Source organism: Vombatus ursinus, unplaced genomic scaffold, assembly GCF_900497805.2.
Source record: "Vombatus ursinus unplaced genomic scaffold, bare-nosed wombat genome assembly UNPS02014820.1, whole genome shotgun sequence".
NCBI lineage: Eukaryota > Metazoa > Chordata > Mammalia > Diprotodontia > Vombatidae > Vombatus > Vombatus ursinus.
In genome coordinates this window covers 23,008,687-23,031,025 of record NW_020954598.1, presented here as the reverse complement: position 1 = coordinate 23,031,025, position 22,339 = coordinate 23,008,687, and the positions used below count along the sequence as shown (strand labels likewise).

Here is a 22,339-nt window from a genome sequence, read left to right as displayed (position 1 = left end):
GTCAGTTTGGACGTTTCTCTAAGCTAGAGAGGTTTGGATTTAGGAGAATGTTAAATTAACAAAATTGTTTCTGGCAGGTTTATGCCTAAAATACAGAGGACAGAATAATAACTTTTTTTTTTCCATTTGAAAGCGCCTACACTCCTTATCCTTATCATAATAAAGACCTATGTGCCAGGTACTTTACAAATATTTCATGTGATGCTCACAACAACCCTGGGAAGTAGGCACTATTATTATGCTCATTTTATAGATGAAGAAACAGAGGTTAAGTTACCTGCCCAGGTCACACAAGTAGTAAGTGTCTGGTTTCAGATTTGAATTCTGGTCTTCCTGATTCTAAGCCCACAGCTCTATTTACTTCATTCCTTCTCTTGCTTCCAAAGTGATGAAGTCATGGGTATTGTGAGTGGAGGCAAGGGGACATAGGGACGGAGCTCTTCCTCAGTGGAAGACTGATTTTTGGGAATCTACATCCCCTACCCTGGTGGAGCCCTTGCTCTCTCTCTCTTTCTCTCTCTCTCTCTCTCTCTCTCTCTCTCTCTCTCTCTCTCTCTCTCCTTCCCTCCCTCCCTCCCTCCCTCCCCCAGTTGTATTGTCTAGAAGACAGGAGAGAAAAATTAGTCTGGCAAAACTGGATGGGACTTACCCAGGTCAGCTGGTTCATCCCCCCATTTGACTGAGAGGGGGAGAGACAGAAAAATCTGTACCCAAATTCCAGTTCTCCTGCTAATTTACTACTTGTGAGACCTTGGGCAGACCCTGTGAGACCTTCTCTGGGCCTCAGTTTCCCCATATATTAAATGAAGGAGTTGGATGAATCTAACTGGGTGATTCTATGGTGTGCCCAGGGTCACATGGTAAGTTAGTGGCAGAGACTTGGGGGAGCATAACTAATAAGAGTAATAGTTTTGTTTTGTATCTTTGGCACTTTTTGAGGTTTACAAGGTGTTTTGGGAATCATGACACCCAAACCAGATGGCTAGCACAAGGTACATTCTTCCCATTTTCTCTCCCTCCCCCCCCAACTTATAATTCAAGGTTTTTTCCATCCCACCACCCTGCCTCTCATTGAATTTCTGCTGTGGATGTTTTCAGAAAAACCTGGGAAGACTTATATGAAGTGATACAAAGTGAAGTGAGCAGAACCAGGAGAACATTGTATATAGTAACAACAACATTGTAATCATGAACAACCATAAATGACTTAACTATTGTCAGCAATACAATGATTCAAGACAATTCCAAAGGACTCATGCTGAAAAATGCCTACCATCTCCAGAGAAAGAACTGATGAAATCTGAATGCTGATCAAGGCATACTTTTTTTTTTAACTTTCTTTATTTTTCTTGGGTTGTTTTTTTTTTTTTTCGGTCTGTGTTTTCTTTCACAACATGGCTAATATGGAAACGTTCTGCATGACTGCACACGTATAATCTATATCAAATTGCTTGCCTTCTCAGGGAAAGGGGAGGAGAGGGAAGGAGAGAGAGATTGGAACTCAAAATTTAAAAAAAAAATTAGTGTTAAAAATTGGTTTTACATGTAATTGGAAAAAAAATAAAATATAGAATTCCGGCTGCCTAGGAGCTTACAGTTTAGTTGGGGGCAAAGTAATATGTCCAGAAAAACAGAACAATCAGGGCAGCTAGGTGGCACAGTGGATACAGCTCTGGCTTTGGAGTCAGGAGGACCTGAGTTCAAATCCAGCCTTAGACACTTGAGACTTACTCGCTGTGTGACCCTGGGCAAGTCACTTAACCCCACTGCCTAACAAAAAAAAACCAAAACAAAACCGAACAATCTCAGACCAAATAAGCAACAAGGAAGTTTTACTGTGGAAGCTTAAAGAAAAGATCACAGGATCATGGATATAAAGATGGATGGGACCCCAGAGCACATCTAGGTTAATCACCTTATTTTAAAGATGGGGTGGGGAGCGGCTAGGTGGCGCAACGGATAGAGCACTGGCCCTGAAGTCAGGAGGATCTGAGTTCAAATTTGGCCTCATAATAAACACTTGACACTTACTAGCTGTGTGACCCTGGGCAAGTCACTTAACCCCAATTGCCTAACAAAATAAAAATAAAAATAAATAAATAAAAATTGGGAAACTGAGACCCAGAGAAATTAAGTGGATCTTATCCAATCCAGTCTGGGAATTTTCTTGACTTTTGATCTCTGTGCCTTTCAGAGTCTTTACTGATCAAAACCCTTCTGTCTTTCCCTACTGCTGCTCCAATTCATGCCCAGCCTACCTGGCCCCAGATTCTTCCATTCTTCTTAATAGCTCATCAGACCACAGGATCACAGAGATGGCCCAAACACACAGGATTTGAACCCAGGTCCCATGGCTTCAAATACAGTACTCATTCCTCTAAGCTGAAATGGTCAGGAAGGACTTCCTGGAAAAGGTGGGATTGAACCCAGGTCTTGATGGATGGAGAGATAAGGGTTTGGGGCTCAGTGGGTACCAGTAAAGAATAACTATAGCAAAGGGCAGCTGACAGTAGACAAGGACTCAGTATTCTTCTGGGGGCAGATTCCCAACAGCAGTTAGCCAAGCAAAAGGGATGGGTAGTTTGAAATATGAGATGGGGTATGTGTGTGGAGGCTGACAAGGCACTTGCTTTTTCCAAGAGATACCATGAGGGGACCACAAAGATGGCCCAGCCAAGGCCAGTCTGGGGGAAGCTCTGGGACTGGGTGACAGGTGATGAGGCTGAGTCTGGATCTACGTGATATCCTTATACCAGGGACACAAGCATCCATGTCTGCCAGGAAAGGAAGGAACCAGCAAAGGGCATCATTGTCTAGTCATTCTGGGAAAACAAAGGGCCAGGATCAGGATTACGTGACTAACCGGAGGAACCAGGAAACCAGAATTCCTTCCTGTCACTTTCTCCCTATCAGACCCTAATCTTAATTTCCTGCTCAGAAACCTTCCTGTACTCCTTAACTCCTCCTGCACTTAGTACTCCAAGCTCGTTTGCCTAGCATTTGAAGCCACTGTCTTCTGGACCCTATGAGAACACAGACCCCTAGAGCTCCAGTCTTCTGCAGCTGGAGAATTGTCTTCCTCTCTTGGTCTCTGTGCCTCTCAAAGTCTCTCCTGACCAGACCCCTTCTGTCCTTCTCTAATGCTGCCCCAGCTCATGCCAAGCCCAGCTGGCCCTGGATGCTTCCATCCCCCTTAACTGGTCACCAGGAGACAGAGGTGAGATGACTCAAAAGGAGTCAAGCAAATCTATGACAGACAAAAGGGTTACGTTGACAGAATTGTAGGATCCCAACATCTCAGAGTTGGAAGGCACCTCCAAGGACATCTTGCCTAACCCTACCTGAGAGAACCTTCTTCTCCACTATCTCTGACAATCCAATCTCTACATGAAGACCCCTAGTGTTGGGGCTCCTTGTCCCCCTCCCAGCTGTGCTTCTGACTCTTGGGACTTTGGCAGCGTGATTCAGCTGCCTTCCAACCCTGGAATATCCCTCAGTGTCCAGGACCTTTATCTCCCTGGAAAATCCCTCCATCATGCTGGCCACCTTCTCCTAGTGGAGAAAACCTTCCAGGGCCTCCATTTTGGGAATAGGCCCAAGCTTGGCCATGCTTCATTCCCCTCCCAGCTGTGCTATTTATCTCCGCCTTTCATGTGTTGCCTTCCCTTTTTAGAATGGAAGCTCTTTGGAGGGCAGCAACTATCTTTCTTTTTGCTTGCATTTGTAACCCCAGCACTTAACACAGTGTCTGGCATATAGCGAGACCTTAATAAATTCTTGTTACCCGCCTTGCTGCCTTCTGGCTTGGCTCCAGAGAGTAGAACTGAGAATGATGGATAGAAGTTACAGAAAGACAGACTTTGTTTTGATATAATTTTAACTTGTTGGCTCTGAGGGCTGCTATGGAGACAAGAGACTGAAGCAGATGCTGTCTCCCAAATTCACCAGCGCCTTCCTTTCTCCCTCCCTCTCCCTCCCTCCCTTCCTTCCTTTCTTCTTCTCTTCCTTCCTCCCTTCTTTCCTTCCTTCCTTCCTCCTTCCCTTTCTCCTTCTCTTTCTTCCTCCCTTTTTTCTTCCCTCCTTCCTCTTCCTTTCCTTTTTTTTGTTACAATTTTTTCAATTAGCAAGCATCTATTTTCTCTTTCTACTTCCTAACCCTTCTTAAAAAGAAAAACAAGACTTGTAACAAATATGCATAGTCAAGCAAAACAAATGTGCTCATTAACCATGTCCAAAAATATATGCTAGACACTTCCTTTCTTCCATCTCTACTTCCCAGAGAGCAAAGCTCCTCCCTCCACCCCCACCTCAGCTCCCTTAACTGCTCAAACTCATCTGAGTGCCATCTCTCTGTTTCCATCAAGGGGGAGGAGTTAAAGTGAGCTGAGCCTAGAAGGAATTCAGGAATTCTAAGAAGCAAAAAAAGGTAAGAAAGGGAGTCCAGGAATGTGGAACAGCCGGTAGGACAGATAAGGAAAGAGGAGATAGGAGATGGAATGTCAATTCATGGAATAGAAAATTGGCCAGTTTGGTTGAAAAAATTAGAGTTCATGAAGGCAAATTACGTAAAGTAAATTTGAAAATCTAGGTCGGAGCTGGATTATGGTGGGTGGTAAGTTATAGGCTGTGAAGTTTTCATTTTATTCTAGAGGTAATAGAGAACCACTGAAGATTCTTGAGGAGGAGAATGACATGGTCAGACCTGAGTTTTTAGAAATATAAGTGTGGTTATTGATTAGAGAAATGCAAATCAAAACAACTCTGAGGTACCAACTCACATCTCTCAGATTGGCTAATATGACAGAAATGGAAAATGACAGAGGTTGGAGGGGCTGTTGGTGGAATTATGAACTGATCCAACCATTTTGGAGAGCAACTTGGAACTATGCCTGAAGGGTTATAAATCTGTGCATACTCTTTGACCCAGCAACACCATTACTAGGTCTACATCCCAAAGAAATAAAAAAGAGAAAAGGACTTATATGTACAAAAATATTTATAGCAGTTCTTTTTGTATTGTCAAAGAATTAGAAATTAATGTGATGCCCATCAATTGGGGAATGGTTGAAAAAGTCGTAGCATATGATTGTAATGGAAAATTACTGTGCTATAAGAAATGAGGAGCAGGATGGATTCAGAAAAACCCAGGGAGACTTATGTGAACTCATACAAAGTGAAGTGAGCAGAACCAGAAGAACATTGTACACAGTAGCAGCAATATTATATGATAATAACTGTGAATGACAGCTATTCTCAGCAAGACAATGATATAATACAGTTCCAAAGGACTTATGATGAAAAATGCTGTCCACCTTCAGAGAAAAACTGATGCGGTCTGAATGCAGATAGAAGCATACTTTTTTAGAACTTTATTTTTCTTGATTTTTTTGAGGGAGTGGTTGGGTATGCCTTTTCTTTCACAACATGTCTAATATAAAGATATGTTTTACATGATTGCACATGTATAATCTATATTAAATTGCTTGCATTTTCAAGGAGGCAGAGGGGAGAGGGGGAGGAAGAGAATTTGGAACTTAAAATCTTAAAAAATCTTAAATGTTTTTACGTGTAATTGAAAAAAATTAAAAAATTTAAGATGAAACAAAATTTAAAAAGAATATGAATGTAGTAACTGTGTGGAGGATAGATTAGAGAGGGAAGAAAGTGGGGAAGACCAATGAAGAGGCTACTGGAAGAGCAGTCCAGGAAAGAGGTGTTGAGGGACTGAGTGAGGGTAGCAGCTGTGCTGTATAGGTCATTGGTAGGAGAGTTATGCCCTCATCAGAAATGGGGAGGCGGCTTTAAGCAGAGGATATAATGAGCTCTATTTTGGACATCTTGAGGTTGAGATAGCACTTCCAGATGTGTCGTATGCAATTGATCTTGCAGTCCAGGAGTCTGGGTGAGAGATTAGGGCCAGAAATATATGGAGCCTGGGGCCTTCTCAATTATAAGTTTCCCTAGAAAGCTACCCCATGGTTCAGTGCAAGATTGTGGATCAGAATCCATTCTAAACCACAAATTCCCATCAATATTACTCTTACTACACCAAGCAGAAGACCCATTAATTCAAAGCAAAAGACATTTAATTAAAAGCATAGCAAGATAAAAGGAAAATATAGGGCTACACTCTCCCACAGGTTATATACCACTAGTGGGAGAGGGGAAACTCAGGGAATACATGTGACCAGTGACCAGGGAACATAGGAAGCCAAGCTAACTCGTGTTCCTAAGGCAGTGTTTCTTCTGAAACACTTCCCTCCTAGTGTTTCTTGCTGGTATCGCTCTGCCTCAGATGCTCCTAATCACCTGTATAAGGTACTACTGATGTTGTCTTCTTGGCTGGTGGTGTTACTGGGCTCCATGCTGCTTTCTCCATTTCAGCACTTTGAGGTAGTTCTTTTTTTTTTTTAAATTTTATTTTTAAATTTTATTTTTTTGATTGGGCAATGGGGGTTAAGTGACTTGCCCAGGATCACACAGCTAGTAAGTGTTATGTGTCTGGGGCCAGATTTGAACTCAAGTCCTCCTGAGTCCAGGTCCAGTCCTCTATCCACTGCACCACCTAGTTGCCCCTCTTTGATGTAGTTCTTGCTAGTCTAGAATCTCTATTTCACTGTCATCTTCTGGTGTCTCAGATGAGCTGCTCTCTGCTGAATTACATCTATATGTTTTTTCCCCCTCGATTAGGGGTGTGTGTGTCTATTAGTTCTTTTAGCTCATAGCCTCAGAAGTCATGTCAGTGCTTTCATGAGTCAAACTTGTAGCTTTAGCAAGAGGCTTCAAGATGGTCATTTTAACTATCTTCTGCCTCAGCTGTCATTTTTTTGAATTTGTTCTGTTCTTTACATTCAGGTAAGAAAATTATTTTTACCTCTTATTGGGATCCTTGATAATATTTCATAAAAATTATTCCTGGGAGCTTCACTTATCACACTTGGGAGCAAGGTAGAGCGAGCAATATTTTTGTTCACCCTTTCTGACAACACTAATCCTACTGCCCTTCCTACACATAGATTTCGGGGTCATCTGTATAACAATGCTAACTGAATCCATGGGAATAGATGAAAGAGAATGTCAAGACAGAGGAAAAAAAGGACCCAGGATAGAGCCTTGGGTGGGAGATGGAGGCTGATCCAACAAAATGAATTGTAAAGGAATAGTCAGCCATGGAGAAGAATCAAGAGAGATCAGTGAGAATATCCAGGAAGGGAGCAGATTTTTCCTAGTTTTTTCCTAGTTTTCTGAGTTATCAAATGACTTTTACCAATCATTTCATATGTCAAATATAGTTTGGGTTGAGAGACAACAAACCCGATAGAGGCCCAAGTCAGAGATTTTTGATAGATGCTGACCCAAAGGAATGTTAGATATGAATGTAGCTTTCAGGGGATCATTTTGAGGGGATCTGGGCTATGTTTACAGACACCAGTAAAGGAATGACGAAAGAGGAAGTGGTCCGGTGATGCTCCAGCTTAACATCTCATCCAGTCGACCCGCCATCTTGCCATCTGCCTGCTAATGCTGCTGCTGAGTTGTTCCTCCTACCTGGACTGGCACCCTCCACAATTGGGCCTGAGACCTGGATCCTTCTGTCTAGATCTCCCCATACACCTAGTCCCTGGGGATGTTAGTACTCTCATTTTTGGAGGTCCCACTCCTAGGCACCAACCCAGTGTATTAGTGACTGAGGATGTGCAAACTGGTCCTCTATAAATCTTCTGATTGGTCCTAGAAACTAGCCCATTAGACCATGTTTCAGCTTCACATCCTATGCAGCCATCCACCCAGGTTTTCCCAACATCTACCCACCGACCTCCCTCCCCTATTCTCCACTGGTGTTTTCACTTCCTCAGAACAAAACTACCTTTCTTGTTCCCAACCCCCACTACAAGTATTATCTTACTTTACTAGGATGCAAACTCCTTGAGGGTAGAGACTTCATTGTTTAAATATTTGTAACCTCAGCACTTAGCACAGTGCTGGGCACATTGTGAGCATTTACTAAATGCTTTTGCACTGATCTATGACTGAGAGGCCAAGCTCCTGAAGGGGGCTGGAAGACATAAGTATAGTGAATGGCCTTAGCAAGAAGAGTAACTTTTTCTCAGATATTGGGTTAAAGGAAGAGAGAATGGTCTTCGTGAAGGTGGAGAAAAGAGGAAGCTCCTGGTGGATGGTGTCTGTTTTCTGAATAAGGCAAGACAACAAGTCCTCTGCTGAGAGGGAGGAGGAGATAGGTCCTAGAGAATCTTTGTTGAATCTTTAGTATGAGCGGTGTACACCTTGTAAATGGCAAACGCTACAAATCGGGGTTTGACTTATTGTTTTGTTGATTGTCAAAACTTAAAAGTGATGGAGAAAATGTTCATATATAGATTGAACTGAAAAATGTAGCAGGCATGTTCAGAGAGCTGGCTGTTAAACATTTACTAGTATACCCCTGGTATGAGGGGGCAGGGTATTAAAGGCATTTTCAGAGAGCCAGTTGTTAAACATTTACCAGCATAGCCTGGTGTGAGGGATCAGGGCATTTTTGGAGATTAGATTGTTAAACATTAACTAACACACTCTTGGTGTGAGGGGGTGGGGTACTGCAGGGAATCTGAGAAGAGAAGAGGTTTGGACTAGGGCAGAGAGGTTAGAGCAGGAGTGGGGAACTTGCAGCCTGGAGGCCACATTTGGCCTTCCAGGTCCTCAGATGTGGCCTCTTAACTGCGTCTAAGTTTTACAGAACAAATCCTTTCATTAAGGGGATTTGTTCTGTTAAGTTTGGATTCAGTCAAAGGGTCGCACTTGAGGACCTAGAGGGCCCCGCGTGGTCTTGAGGCCATGGGTTCTCCACCTCTGGGTTAGAGGATTTGCCCAAGGTTACTAAGGTTGTGACAGATCTGGGCCTCTAACCCTAGTCTCCCGATTCAAGGTTCACCATTCTCTTAAGAGTTTTGCCCTCCAGGAGGCTTGGAGAATTGGTAGAAGAGATGGGTAATAGGTGCGTGGTGCAGTGGATAGAGCACCAGCCCTGGAGTCAGGAGGATCAGAGTTCAAATTCAGCCTCAGATCCTTACTAGTGTGACCGGGAACTAGTCACTTAACTCCAAGGTAGGGAAGGCCAAGTAAGGATTGGTGGCAGTTAAAACAGGGTCTTCCTTTCCTTACATTGTAGAATGGGGATCATAATAGCACTTATCTCACAGGATTGTTGTTGAGGATCACATGAGGTATTTGTCAAAGGCTTAGCACAGTGCCTGGTGTGTAGTAGGTATTCTATAAATGCTTATTCCCTTCCCTTCCCTACCCGTGACTCTTAGGTTCAGACAGATGAGAATAAGGATGACCTCAGGGAAAGGGCCCTGGGTCGCAGCCGCCAGCCCCGACCTCCTTCCTACCTGAGGAAACAAGCTCAGGAAGTTGAAGGGATGTCTGCCTCACCATGCGTGTGGTCCTTCTCTGGGTCTGCTCGGGAGGAAGCATGTTGTCTTTGATACCCTGAAATTGGCCTGGCGTACCTTGACTTTCCCAGGTTCTCGTCTTTGCCTTTGCATTAGTTACTTCCCCACTGGATTGTAAGCACCATGCGGGCAGTACCATGTCCCAGTCTGTCTCTATACCTCGAGCCCTGCAGAGGACTTTGAGTAGTAGGAACTTAATATTTAATATTTAAATAGAGCAAGGATTTGTCCTGTTCTGGGGCAGTATGCAGGGGCTTCAAGTCCTTTCTGGTCCCTCTCCTCTAAGTGTGTATGAGGCCTCAGAGGAAATGCCAGGTTGTGATGAGGATTCTGGCCCAAGGAGAACTGAAGCCAGGGCGGACTGGTAGGTGACGGGGTTGTGGTGGCTAATGCCATTTTCACGGCCAAGTCTAGGTCAATAACAGGACAACTTTTTGCCCAGTGCCCTGAGACAACACTTGGCTTTACTGGCCCTCTCTTGTACCATCCTCCCTCTGGTAGGCATAGACACTCCTGTCCCTGGCATAAAAATGTTTCCTGGGCCCCTACCCCATTTGGCAGCTTTGCTGGCACAGAACTCGGATGGATGCTGCCCATGTTACCCAGGCCTTTTGGTTGGCACCTGGCCATCCTGCTGCATGGCCTATTATTCCTAGAAGGAAGGTCAGAGTAGGGGCTTGTCCTACCTGACACTCCTAACATGTGGAGATCCTCAGGATATGAAACGGGAAATGTCAGAGCTGACAGACAGCCCACTTAGAGATTTTCCAGTTTCCCCTCCCCCACTGCAGATGAGAAAACTGAAGCCCTGAGAGGGAGATAATGGTTTGATACAATTCTTAGAAAGCACTTTTCTCAGATGAAGAAAATGAGGTTCAGAGAGCCTAAGGCATTTGTCCAGAGTCACACAGCATCAGAGAGAGGATTCAAAGCCAGCTCCATTGATTTGATCAGGGTCACAGTGCTTATGCCCTGATGAGGACCAGAAGCTGGGGCTCCTGACTCCTCCTGGAACCAGATCTGAGGAGAAATGGGGAACACCCCACCCCCACACAATACCTTGCACATTGCAGAGGCACATAAACCTTTATGTACCTGGAACGACTATCTCACTGGGGAGATGGGCAAGGAGGAAGCCTAGGAGAGCCCACCTTGTGCGCCCAGCAGGGAGGACAGCTGGGGCCCAGGCTCATCTACACTCAGTCTGGGCTTAGCCGCCTGCGGCCTGTTTGATTGGCCGCAGGCGAGGGCAGCTCTGTCCTCTACACAGTTGTCTGATCTCGGGAACCCTGTGCAGCTGGCATACTAGGAATGGTGCTGGATTTTGGACGAGGTCAGATTACAGCTCTCTCACTTACTACCTCTGCGGCCTGGGGTTAAGTTCCCTCCCCTCCCCGGCCGGCTTCTTTATTGGTAAAATGAAGTGGGTGGAAATAGCCGCTGCCTGAGAGTGTTTCCAACTTGGAATCCCAGGATTCGACTTAGTGGGGGCAGGGGAGAGACATCCAGGAGGGGGAGGCACAGCTCACATGGTTAGGCACTTGGCTCGATGGGACATCCTCCCTTCTCCTAGTGTTCCCTGTGCCCCCCGGTAGGGCTTTTTTGAACCTCTTAGCCCTTCCCACCCCCAGAAGCAAGTTCCTGGCTGACCAGTTGCCAGGCCCCTGCGGGCACAGGGGTAGAGGCTCCCAGGAGAGGGAGACCAGGGCTGTGGTCAGCTAGCTGACTCTGCTCTCTTGAGCAGTATCAGGAAGCCAACCAAGGCTTGTCACTCTGGGCCAGAAGCACGTGATGGAGGGGTCTGGATTCAAATTCTGCCTATCTTTCATTGCTTCTGTGACAACTGGCAAATCCCTTACTCTCTTCGATGCTGCTCCTACCCTGCAAAACAGGGGGAGGTGATGGAAAATTGAGGTTTGGAAGAGACCAGCGGTTCTCAGACTTCTTGGTTTCAGGAACCCTTTACACTTTTACAAAGCATTACGGGCCTCCCCTCCCCTCTCTGAAGGCTTTTATGCGGATTCTAGCTTTTTTATATTTACTGTTTTAGAAATTAAAACATCTTAATGGCATTGAAAATAGTTTCGACCTCAGGGGTCCCCAGATCACTCTGATAAGTGCTGGAATAGACGATCTCTGTAAGGTTCCTTCTAGCTCTTAAAAAAAAACCCCAAACTATGCTACCTAGGGCAAATTGCCCACTAGAGGGCAGGAGACCGACCAGAGACACGACCGCAGAGGATGAATCTGGTAGTGAAGGGGATGGCTTGAAGCTGTGATCATGAACCAGTTGGAGGTGTGGTGGGGGAGGAGGAAGAGACCAGCAATCCTAATTCTAGTCCCGTCACGGCTTGCTGTGTCTGTGTGAACTCTAGGCGATTTCTGTGCCCAGCCTGGGCCTCTTCACCCCAGCTACGAAACAAGGAGTTTTCATGAGATGGGCCATTACCACTCCTGACCAGTTTATGAGTCAGCACACTGTATGTGAGGAGATTGGAGGTGCAAAGGGCAGAAGGAACTTGGTAGCACGGTATTTTCCCTCTGCTGTGGGCTAGGACCAGGGTGGTAAGATGAGCTGGGCAAAGGAAGTTGGATTCAGCCGCCGCTGCCTCCCCTGGAGTACCCCAGTGAAGAATGTGAGCAGAGGGTCGAGAACTGCAAAGCTGGGCAAGGTGCCCATGGGAAAAAAAGCACTGTGGAAGGCTGGCCCTGAGCCCAGAACCATGCTGAGCCCCCTCCCCAGAGACACCCCCTTGACCGTTGCATTCCATTTCTTCTACCCCCCAATCCACCCAACTCTGCCCATACCACAATCCCCCTCTTTGGTCTTGGCAGCACAACACAATGGTTAGGGGGCACTGAGCTCAAAATGGCAGAAATCTATTGGGGAGAGGGGAGGAGACTCAGGCCCTAGAGATACAGTTCATTAAAAGGTGGGGAGAGGGGGTGCTCCCTTCTTTGAAGTATGATTCTGTTCTGCTAATGGTGCCTATCCCTGAGAGAGAGTGAGGGAGGGTCTTCTGGGTATCTCATTTAGCTGAGCCCAAGCGATCTTCAGGCTGCAATCCTGCTTCCCCACCCTCTACCCCACCAAATGTTGAATCCCAGACGTCAGGTCTTCCCTTCTGGGAAGAACTCAATTAACCCCAAGACTGGCTCTCACCCTGGAGAGCCCTGAGGGCCTGCCCCTCCCCAGTACACCCCTTTCATATTTCTAGATAAAGAGTTGTTTGTTTTTCTGTTTAATTTACAAAACATCCCAATAATAATAATAATAATAATAATCATAAAATATAGAAAGAGAGGAGAGAGGCAGGGGGCTCCCTACGGCCCTGCCGTGCCCCCCATCCCTATTCCCCACTAACAGCCCCTCCCCTAGCATGGGGAGACACCCAGCAGCAACTCATACAAACTCTCTCCTCAACATTTCCCCTTAAAACAGGGGAAAACATAGGCCAAGGGTTGAAGGCTACTCTGCCTCCAACACCCACCCCTGCTCCTGGCCCTGCCCCTGTCCTGCGATGCAGGGCAGAGCATAGCTGGGGATGAGTCTGTTGCCAAGTGGGGGCTCATTCTTCTCCCCTAACCCCAACTACATCAGCTACAGGCTCCCGGGCTGTCCTCTGCACAGATCAGTGCACTATTACACTGCTCTGGGCTACCCAATGACCCCTACACTGCCCTAGAATCACCAGCTCCTTCCTTGAAGCCCCAGCCACAGCGGTCTACTGCACTCGGGGGAACACCAAGAGGCCCAGGGCCAGCAGGGCTGCGAGGCCTGACGGGCCACTGGGGGAGCCCCTGTTTGGGGCCTTTCGGCTGTGCTGGCAGCTCTCCCCGTGCCAGCCCAGATAGCACTGGCATCGGAAGTGGTCCCGAAGCTGGGCCAGATCACTCTGGCTGAACTCGCCCTCGGCTCGGAAGAGGGGCTCCTTAGGGTTCTGGGAAGGGCGGAGGCGGAAGCTCCGGGGGTTCAGGTGCAGGAAGGCGTTGGAGCTGGGCTGCCGTCGCTGGCATCGTCCGTGCCCGTGGCACAGGTCCTCGCTGCATCGGAAAGCTGCTTCGGAGACGTTCACAAGGTAAGGGGCCAGGTGTCTTTCCACATACTCCTTGATTTTCTGGCAGGTTTCCTGGAGGAAATGTAGAGCAGGTCAGGGCAAGGCGATCATTCCTCACAGTTCCCACACTTCAGAGAAGGAAGTGACTGGTTCAGGCCACACAGCTAAGTAAGTATATACTTGAATCAGGATTGGAATTCTGGTCCCTTGACTTCTACTCCAGGCCCTTTCCACTGGGGCCACCACTTGGCCTCTCTCCAAAGGACTGCATGGTACAGTGGACAGGGAGTGGGAGAGGCTAGGACTGCCCTTCCCACAATGAATTCCAGCCTAACTGAGTGACTCTCTCTGACCATCATCATGATCCCCATGCCACCTCCCACCTCGTGCTAAGCATGGTTCTGAATACCCCACACTGCATGCTGAAGCCCCAACCTGGACCCTACCACCTCCTCTTTCCTAGGCCAGTCCCCCAGGGCCAGGGGAAGCCCAGCCTTCCCTCCCCAAATATCGCTTCCATTTCATTCTCCCTGGTATCTTTCTCTTTCCTGCATCAGACAAAGCTCCTTAGGGGGCAGGGCCTGTGTCCTACCTTGAAACCTCCAGATGCCCAAACAGGGAGGTTCTGACACAGTGGGTGCCTGATACACTGAACAAGGGGCTTGAGCCTCTGCTGCTCCCTCCCCCCACTGTGGAATCCTTTTTGTGTGAGGCCGGAGAAAATACCAACTAGGGCAGGGAATAGGCATGGATAACGAGCCATGGGTGGGTACAGGATGCTATAGCCAATCCCTCCCCCCACCCCCACCCTATGAAAGTGGGGAAAGAAACTCATTTGTCTTAAAGCTGGCTGGAGGACTGGGGGTAGGCAGGGGGAGGGGGAATCACCTCTTCTAGGACCCCTTCCCTGATGCCCTTTGTTTCTCGGCAAGAGTCTGCATTGTGCTCTGCTGTGTATGCACTCAGGCGCCCCCAGAAAGGGGGACAATGGTAAGGGGGGTAGGGATTCCGAGGCTCCCATCCCCACCCTTTTCCTGGCTGGGGAGGCACTCAGGACAGAGGGAAGGGCGGGAGGGAGAGAGGAGCTAAGAGCAGCTGCTGCAACAAAGAGACATTTCCCCTTTCCTTTAAATGGTAGCTCAGGGGAAAGTGTGGGAGAATAGGGAGTGAAGAGCAAGGAGAGGGCCGGGTTTGTGGGGAGAGTACGGAATTGACTACTAAGCCAAGGATGGGACAGGGAACTTAGTATGAATTTTTCAGCCTCAGGTTCCCCTCTGTAAAATGAGTACTGTGGACATTAGGGTCCCACCGAAGCCCTGCTCATAATTCTAAAGCCCTTCCCAGCTCTGACAGTCTGTGTTCTAAGCTCCCTCTCATCAAATACGTTCTGCCTTCACTTTCTAAGAGCCCTTCTGGCTTTTTATCTTCAAGCACTTCTATAGCTCTCTGATTTGTTTGGTTTGGCCCAAGAAAAAGAGTCAAATTTAGGCTCGATGGTAGAAAACAACAAAATCAACCTCTCAACAATTCCACCTCTCCCTTAGTGGAATGAGATGTCTTGGGGGAAGGAGTGAGCTACGCCATCCCCGGGGGGCCTCTGGGCATTTTCTTATGAGGTGTGAGGGGGGGAGGGTCACTTTCTGAGCATGGACTCCTTTGGCTGGACTAGAAGGTCCTTTCCACCTTCAAAATCGTGAGTCTATGCCCCTCCCACCTCTGACATTTGATGTTAATTTCAACATCTCTACATGCCCAATGCCGGAACATGGTTCCTGCCCTTCTTCCTCCTTTCTGGTAACTTAGGACTGTAACTTAACTTCTTTAGAGAAGCCTTTCTTGGTTGTGTGGGCAACTATGTTGCATCCCAGCAGAGGTTTGTTTATTTCAGAGATGTGGTTTGTTTTGTTTTGTTTTTTTTTTTTTGGTATATGGCTTTTCTCCTTCAGATTATGCAAAGAGCCTTAGGCTGAGGGTCAAAAAACCTAGATTTTAGTCTTATGTTAATCACTGGGTGCATTTTGGCAAGTCCCTTCCCCTCTCTGAGCCTCAGTTTCCCCATCTGTAAAATACCCTCCCCCTCTTTTGGGGGAAGGTAAGTCATTGCTTAGGCCACTCCATAGGCAACCCCTGGCCCCACCTACCGGGCTCTTGGTATAATCCGTATCTCCCCAGAAGATGATTCCAGCTGCCCCTAGCGCAGCACTCTCCCCAATGGTGGAGATGAGGTCCATCTAGGAGGAGGAGTGAGAGGATGGGTCAGAACTGGAGGGAAAGGTGGGGTAAAGAGCAGGGTTCCTCCCTTTCTTCCTCCTACCTTCTGGAGCCCCTGCCTGTCTCCCCAGGCTTGTCTGGGCATAGTTCCAAGCCTCAGATCAGAGACAGACAGTGGCCCATGTCAGACAAGTCCACACCTGCTCTATCCCCTCCAGATGTTTTGGGGGATATGAAGAAGGGAGAAAAGGAAAATTTATGTCAGGTACCCCCTCCCACAAGGGGTTTAACCAACTTCCCTCCCACTCTTGAAACTCTAGGGACATTAGCAAGATTTTAACCAAATTCAGAAGAACCCCTGAGTTTTCTTCCCATCTCACCCTCCTCCCTTGAGCAATGGGGCCTGAAGACAGTAGAGCTAGCACTGCGGAGGCTCCTGCCTGGGATCAACTGGACTCTTGGGTAGTTGGCTCAGCTTGGCCTCCTGGAGACAGCCCGCTCCTTAACACCATGAATCCTCTCTGAGCCTCACTCTCTTCATTTGTAAAGTATGGGAGTTGGTTTCTATGGTGTCTAAGGCCCCTTTTAGCTACAAGTCTTATTAATCTATGATCCCCCGCATCGGCAAATTCCTTCCCCTTTCTGGGCCTCAGTCTCCCCATCTGTAAAATGAGGCATTTAGCCTTGAAGGTCTATAAGATCCCTTCTCTCTTTGACTTCTCCGTTCCAAGATCCCCAGCAACACTGACATGTAACTTTCTTCATAGATGGGCCCACTCCCGCCACTAGCTCTCTCAGGTGGCAGCAGGGTTACCTCGCTGAGCCCTATGAAGCTCTGGGTGTAGGTAGGACGTGTGTAGGTAGGACGTGTGTAGACGAAGACTGGTAGTGAGTAGCCAGCATGGTGCTCACGGGCCACCCTCAGGGCTTCCTCCACACGGGATCGAACAAACTTTCGACAGTTGGAAGAAGACTTTAACATGGGATCCAGGTAAATAGAAGGGTAGAGGGCACTGCTCTCAGCCCAGAGCCAGGCCAGCTGGTCATTCCTAGAGACCTCAACGTCAGGGCAGCGGCCTGTGTAGCTGGACCAGTTCTGCACGTAGTCGTGGTTGTAACAGTCAGGGAAGAGGTAGAAACCCCAGAGTTGTCGGGGCCGAGTTTCCTTTGCCCATCGTAGGGTCTCCAGCATGAACTGCCGGGCAGCAAACTCAAACTCATACTGGGCCTGCTTGCCTACCTGCTCTGGTGACCAGGTGGGGTGTCGGGAACTGACAAGCTGGCGTGAGACCTTCCGGTACACGTCCTTGCTCTGCCAATTTCTGATCCAGACTGGGCGCCAGTCCTCCCAGTCAATAACAGCCAGGCCTTCTCTGTCCGGTGACCTGATGTAGTGTCGAACAACTTCGGGCAATCGTTCCAGGTGGTCTATCAGGCTACTGTTCTGGGGCACACCGCCATGTACTGGGCCAAGATGGGAGTCATGGTATGGGTAGTAGCCCAGCCGATCTCGATAGAAGATGGTGAGACTTTGATTTACAAAGCCTTCGTTGGGTGAAGCCTCAACGTCGAAGATACCTAAGTTCAGAGGGACCTTGAACCGAGGCTCACAGTCCTGGGTTGGGGCGTTCCAAGCCACCAGAAAGGGGCGACGGGTAAAGATGGGTGGGGCAGTGGGCTTTGGCTCATCGCTTCTGGGCCCTGCTGATGCCAGGGACACCAAGAGGGTCAGGGCCAGGGCCGTCCCAGCCGCTGTCCACATCATTGGTGGCTCCTGTTGCAAGCTGAAGGGCTGGCTCAGGACCTGCTAGGAGGTGGGAGAGGAAGGGATTAGTAGTCTCTGGGGTAGCTCTGGGATTTCCCAAGGCCAGTTCCCATTCTTCCTCCCCCACCCCCAGTTAGCTAAACAGGATTTGAAGGACCACTCTAATTATACCTACAAGAAGTTCCTCAACTCTGTGGTTAGGGGATCTCACTTCACTTTCTTTACGTGTAAAACAGACGGGTTGGACTAGACCACGGGCCTCAGTTCGATGAGGCTGGGGTCCCTTGCAGCCCCAATCTATCAACTCTCCCCTTGCCGCTCTGCCTCGGCTCATCCAGGAAAGAACAAAGGCAGCCCCGAGAGCCGCCAGGAGGGAGTCCAGGCCGGACCTCCCACGGTGGGGAGCGGCTGCCGGCTGGGCTGGGGCAGGGCAGGGCAGGGCTCCCTTCCAGCCTGCCCGCCCGGAATGCTGACTCGGCCACCACCAAGGCCACGGCCACGGCCGCCCCAGCTCCCCGCTCCGGCCCGTGCGTCCGAGCTCCCCCTTCCCCGCCCGGGGCCCCTCGCGGCAGAACAAGCCCCCTTTGTTGGCCGCTCGGCCCCTAGTCCCCCGCCCCCCGCCGCACGTGGGTCCCGCGCCCGCTTGGCCCAGGCTGGGAGCCGGGAGCAGACTGGGCTCCCGGGGCGGGCGCGGGGGGCCGCCGGCACCGGTGCCAAGGCTGGGAGCGCAGGTACCCCGGGAGAATCTGGGGGCGCAAAGCCGCCCACACTTACTCACCACGCATCGACGGCCCGAGCCACCCCCATGGCCATTGGCACCCAAAGCCCTGAGCCACGGACCCTGAAGCCCGAGCACCGTTCTTCGCAAGCGTCCCAACTTTCCTTCCCACGGCCCCACCCCCTTGGCCCAGCGCGGCCCCTTTAAAAGATCAGAGGGCAGGAGGGACCAGGGCAGTCTGCAGGGCGCCAGGTGGGGAAGAACTTTTTTGGGCTGCCCGGTTAGAGAAGACCCTTCTCTAGCTGCCTCCCCGGTTTCCTGGAAGGAAAGGCGCTTCTTCTCACTTGGAAAAGCGAAAGTGCCTCGTGGTGCAGGGCCTGCCCCCCGCTTCTCCGCGGAGTGCGGAGTCCTAACTCTGTCTCCCTCTCCTCCGTGACGAGAATGGTACAACCCGGCTCCTGCCGAGGCGCTTCTAGCCCTTTAAAGAGACAGGCAGAAACTAACCATTGAAAAGGTAGGGGTAGGGGTAGTGAGGAGGGAGGGGGTGAGAGCGCAGATGGAGGAGATAACGGGGCCGGACCTGGACCTCCTTCAAGTCTCCTCTCCTGTGACACTGTGCCCTGTGGCTAATATCCCCCTTTCCTGGAGCAGTGGGCAGTTTTCATCTTCTGGGTACTAGCCTGGCCTCCTGGGGGCCCCAGGGTTACAGATCCACCAACAATAACCCTGTCAATGGAGCGGGTCAAAGTCCCTCCTCCCCTAGCCCCCGTATTCCCCAGAGGACTCAGCCCAGGGACTCAAACCCTGGCTGATCCCTGAACCCCAGGCCCCTTCAGATCGTGCCAGGTGGGATCATTGCCCAGATGCCCCCAGGCTCTCTTCTCCTCTTAAAGCGCTGCGGGGGATGGGGAGGAGCGAGGGTGGGTAACAGCTTGGTCCCTTCCTCTCAGTGGGCCCCACAGACTCCCCCGGGGGCTGGGGCTTTGACTGAATGCCTTCGTAGCTAAGACAACAGGCCTCTGTCCAGGGAATGCCTGACTGGGCTGGGGGAGGAGGCTGGTGGCCACCTGGTCCTGGAGCTGGGGGAGGGTGGGATTAGGAAGGGAAGAGGGAGAGGAGCTGGTGAGGAAGAGGTTATTGCCCCCAGTTCCCTGTTCAACTGAGGAGGAAACTGAGGAACAGAGGACAGAGACCTCTCCATCTTCCCCATTTCCTCTCAGCAACAACCTGTCCCTTCCCCCGTGGCCGATGTTGGGGGTGGCGGAATGTGGACAAGGCTGAACTTTCGGTTTGGGGAAGGGGCCTCCTGGCTTCAAACAAAAGAGAGGCCAATAGACAAACCTTCCTGAGCTCCTGAAGAGGGGCAGGAAACCCGTGAGGACCCCTGCAGGAAGTTCCAGTCCTCCCAACCTCCTGCTGGCTTAACTCTTCAAATACCTGCTTCACCAGCTACAGGGCCCCAGACCCCCACTGTCCCTTTCTAGTTCTTGTCTCTCAGCTACACTCACCTACCCCTTGCTAGTGACTTTCCCCCCATACACACATTCTAGCTCTTCAGCCACCCATAGGCAGGGAGACTCCCCTTTTTGTTCAAGAGGCTAGGTCTCAGTCCAAAATCCAAATGTTGCTTTTTCCCTTTTCAAAGGATGGTAAGAGTGACTCTCTCCATCAAATACAGGTCCTTCTGTGATATCCTCCCTGTATCTGAGAGACTGAAACCATAAGCCCCTGGGCAGGAATGGGGATCCTAGTTGTTCAGGCTGCCAGGTTTCCCCAACACATTCACATTATTTGTCCTTCATCAGCACTCCCTCTACCCCCACGATCACCCTCACCCCCACCCCTAGCAGCATAGTTGGCCGTGCTCACCTGTATCAGGGGCCTGGTTCTCCGTTAATGCCTGTGGCTTGGGTAAACCAGGGCCAGGAAAAGTGTGGGGATGCTCTCTTCCCCCTGACCCTACTCCTGAGCCTTTCACTGTTCTCAGGGACCCAGAAGCAATTTCTTTCTGCTTTTCCACATCATCCAGAACTCCTCTGTTTTGTGTCTATTGTTACTCTTCACTCTTCCTGACGTCTAGGATGCACTGGCTCTGGCTGCCTCCTGCCTCTCTCGTGCTTGGTCCCCACTGCCTGGTGTTCCTACTAAAGTCCCATCCCCTCCCTTTCCTCATTTCCTGCTGCCCCTCCAAGAGGAAAAGACCTATGACCAGAGGCGGGTGGGTGGGCAGGAAGAGGCCAGAATCTTTCCCAGCTTCCCTCCCGCATCTCCAGTCCATGCTTTTCTTTAGGGGCCTACCTTGGGTTGGGTCCCCTCCTCCCCTTCCATAAACACCCTTGGCCTCTGGGAGCCTTAAAAGTCCAAGCAGGGATTGGGGGGTGGTCTTTCCCCACAAGGACTTCAGCGGGGGGGGGGGGGATAATCTGGGCAGAGGGTACTGGGGCAGGAAGTGGACAGGAGTGGGAAGATGTGGAAGAAGCTGCTTCAGACACGTCCATCTCCCCTCTGGCCGTTTGACCATGAGAAGGACCTGAGTCAAAAGGGAAAATGAGTAAGAAGCTTGTTCAGGCATTGAGCTCAATCACCAAGCCCATGCTAGGGGCAGTGCCAGGCTAGTGGCTCAGGCCACTGAAGGAGCTGAGGTGGGAGGGAGCAGAGCTAGGCTGGGCACTGAGGAAGAAAGCTTTATCTGTGCATGGAGTGAGAGTTGGGGGTGGGGGGTGTGGAGAGAAAAGGCAGGAAGGTGGGGGGGGTGGAGGGGAAGAGAAGGAACTTCCAGGAGCTGAGTCAGGTTTTTTCCACTGAGAGCAGAGGAGAAATTCCACCCAAAGCCTTCAGAGCCAAAAATACGTATATACATATTCTCATATATGCACGTGTGTATGCACGTATTCCTTTGTGCATGTGTGTAGTGGCAAGACAACAACATTTGAAGCCAATTTGGGATTGAATCCTGGCACTGCCGACTATTTGTGTGAATTTTGGCAAGTCCCAACGTCTTTGGGTCTCAAGAATCCTCATCTGTAAAAGAGGGGAATGGGACTAGATGATTCCTTACAATCCTAAATTCCTTGGAGTTTATGCATGTATGTATGTTCGCAGGATACTGCAGCGCTGTGCATATTATCTGCATCTGTGAGTGTCTGGGCAGGGGGTGGGATGGGTGAGCAAAATTGCCTTTTCCCTCATCCAGCAGCCTGTTCTATCCCCCAATTACTGCTCCCCTCTCTGCTCTTGGAGGGGTGTACAGCAGCAGGGGGCATCGAGAGGCCAGCTCTGTTTGAGGAAGATTTACCTAAGGTGTCCCTGGTCAATTAGGTCTCCACTCGATGGAGACAAAGGCTAGCTAGCCGACAAACGTTAGGGAGTTGGGGAAAGGCTTTTTGCCTTGAGGCCACTCTTGTGTTCATCCAAGAACGAGGTGTTTGTTGGTGGCTAATGATTAATACTTGATTTCTCCCCCCTACTTTATGATCCAGGGAGCTCCTCTTCTTTCTCAGACTCAGGATACCTGGGGATATCTAATACTTGGCTCCCTTGACATTCTTCCGATAAAAGAAAGCGGTCTGGTTTTTGTTTTTTCATCTGTACAATGAAGGATTTGGACTAGGAGATCTCTAAGGTCCTTTCCTTTTAAATCCTAAAATCCTCTGAGGCTACTATGTCCCTGAAACTCCTTCCCTGTGCTATGTGCAGGATTTGAGGGCATGTGTGGGACGGAGAGAAACTGAAACAGTAAGAGATGAACCAGGGGCTTCTAAAATCCTCAACTATCTGGTCAAAAAGAGCCCCCGGGGAATGGGAGGAAGGAGAAAGAGAGAAAAGCCGAGCAGAGCCCTAGCCCCTGGTCAGGGTAGGGAGGCTCCCTCGGAGGGTTGAAGGAGGAAGGAAGTGAGCTCAGGCCACTGGGAACTAGGGAAGTGTCGGCTTCGCCCCTCATTGTTCCCAGCTCTGGGGATCAGGTGAACCAAACCCATCCCAGGGCAGAGAGTTCCTGCTCAACCTTAGGGAGGGGTAGACGCTGGCATGATGATTCTGGCAGTAACCTGGATGAGGGCTTGGTGGGAGGCGCAGGAGTCAGGGTTGGAGATGGTATCTGCCCCCTTAATCTTTTATCACCTAGAATTTCCCTCTA

At 49.6% G+C, this 22,339-nt stretch overlaps 1 protein-coding gene across 4 annotated transcripts; it reads right to left on the bottom strand.

The window, feature by feature from the left end:
- Positions 1–12,693: 12,693 nt before the first annotated feature.
- On the bottom strand, positions 12,694–20,344 carry HYAL2 (hyaluronidase 2). Of its 4 annotated transcripts, none has more exons than XM_027837194.1 (4): positions 20,074–20,344; positions 16,536–17,528; positions 15,652–15,741; positions 12,694–13,582 (listed from the first exon to the last, which is right to left on the bottom strand). In XM_027837194.1, exons 2-4 carry the CDS (start codon positions 17,484–17,486, stop codon positions 13,178–13,180), a joined length of 1,446 nt encoding a protein of 481 aa, XP_027692995.1. In that variant the 5' UTR covers positions 17,487–17,528; positions 20,074–20,344; the 3' UTR covers positions 12,694–13,177. The 4 variants fall into 4 exon arrangements, with proteins under 4 accessions (XP_027692995.1, XP_027692994.1, XP_027692997.1 ...); XM_027837193.1 differs by having other exon boundaries at positions 16,536–17,525; XM_027837196.1 differs by lacking the exon at positions 20,074–20,344 and adding an exon at positions 18,265–18,368.
- Positions 20,345–22,339: the final 1,995 nt, after the last annotated feature.

Bases quoted from the DNA above. Each gene is read 5' to 3' on its own strand.
- HYAL2 (XM_027837194.1), bottom strand. From the start codon at position 17,486: ATGATGTGGACAGCGGCTGGGACGGCCCTGGCCCTGACCCTCTTGGTG. The intron at 15,742-16,535 runs GTAACCCTGCTG...TCCTCCTCCTAG, and splicing joins GCTTCATAGGGCTCAGCGAG to ATGGACCTCATCTCCACCAT. The intron at 13,583-15,651 runs GTAGGTGGGGCC...CATTTCCTCCAG, and splicing joins CGGATTATACCAAGAGCCCG to GAAACCTGCCAGAAAATCAA.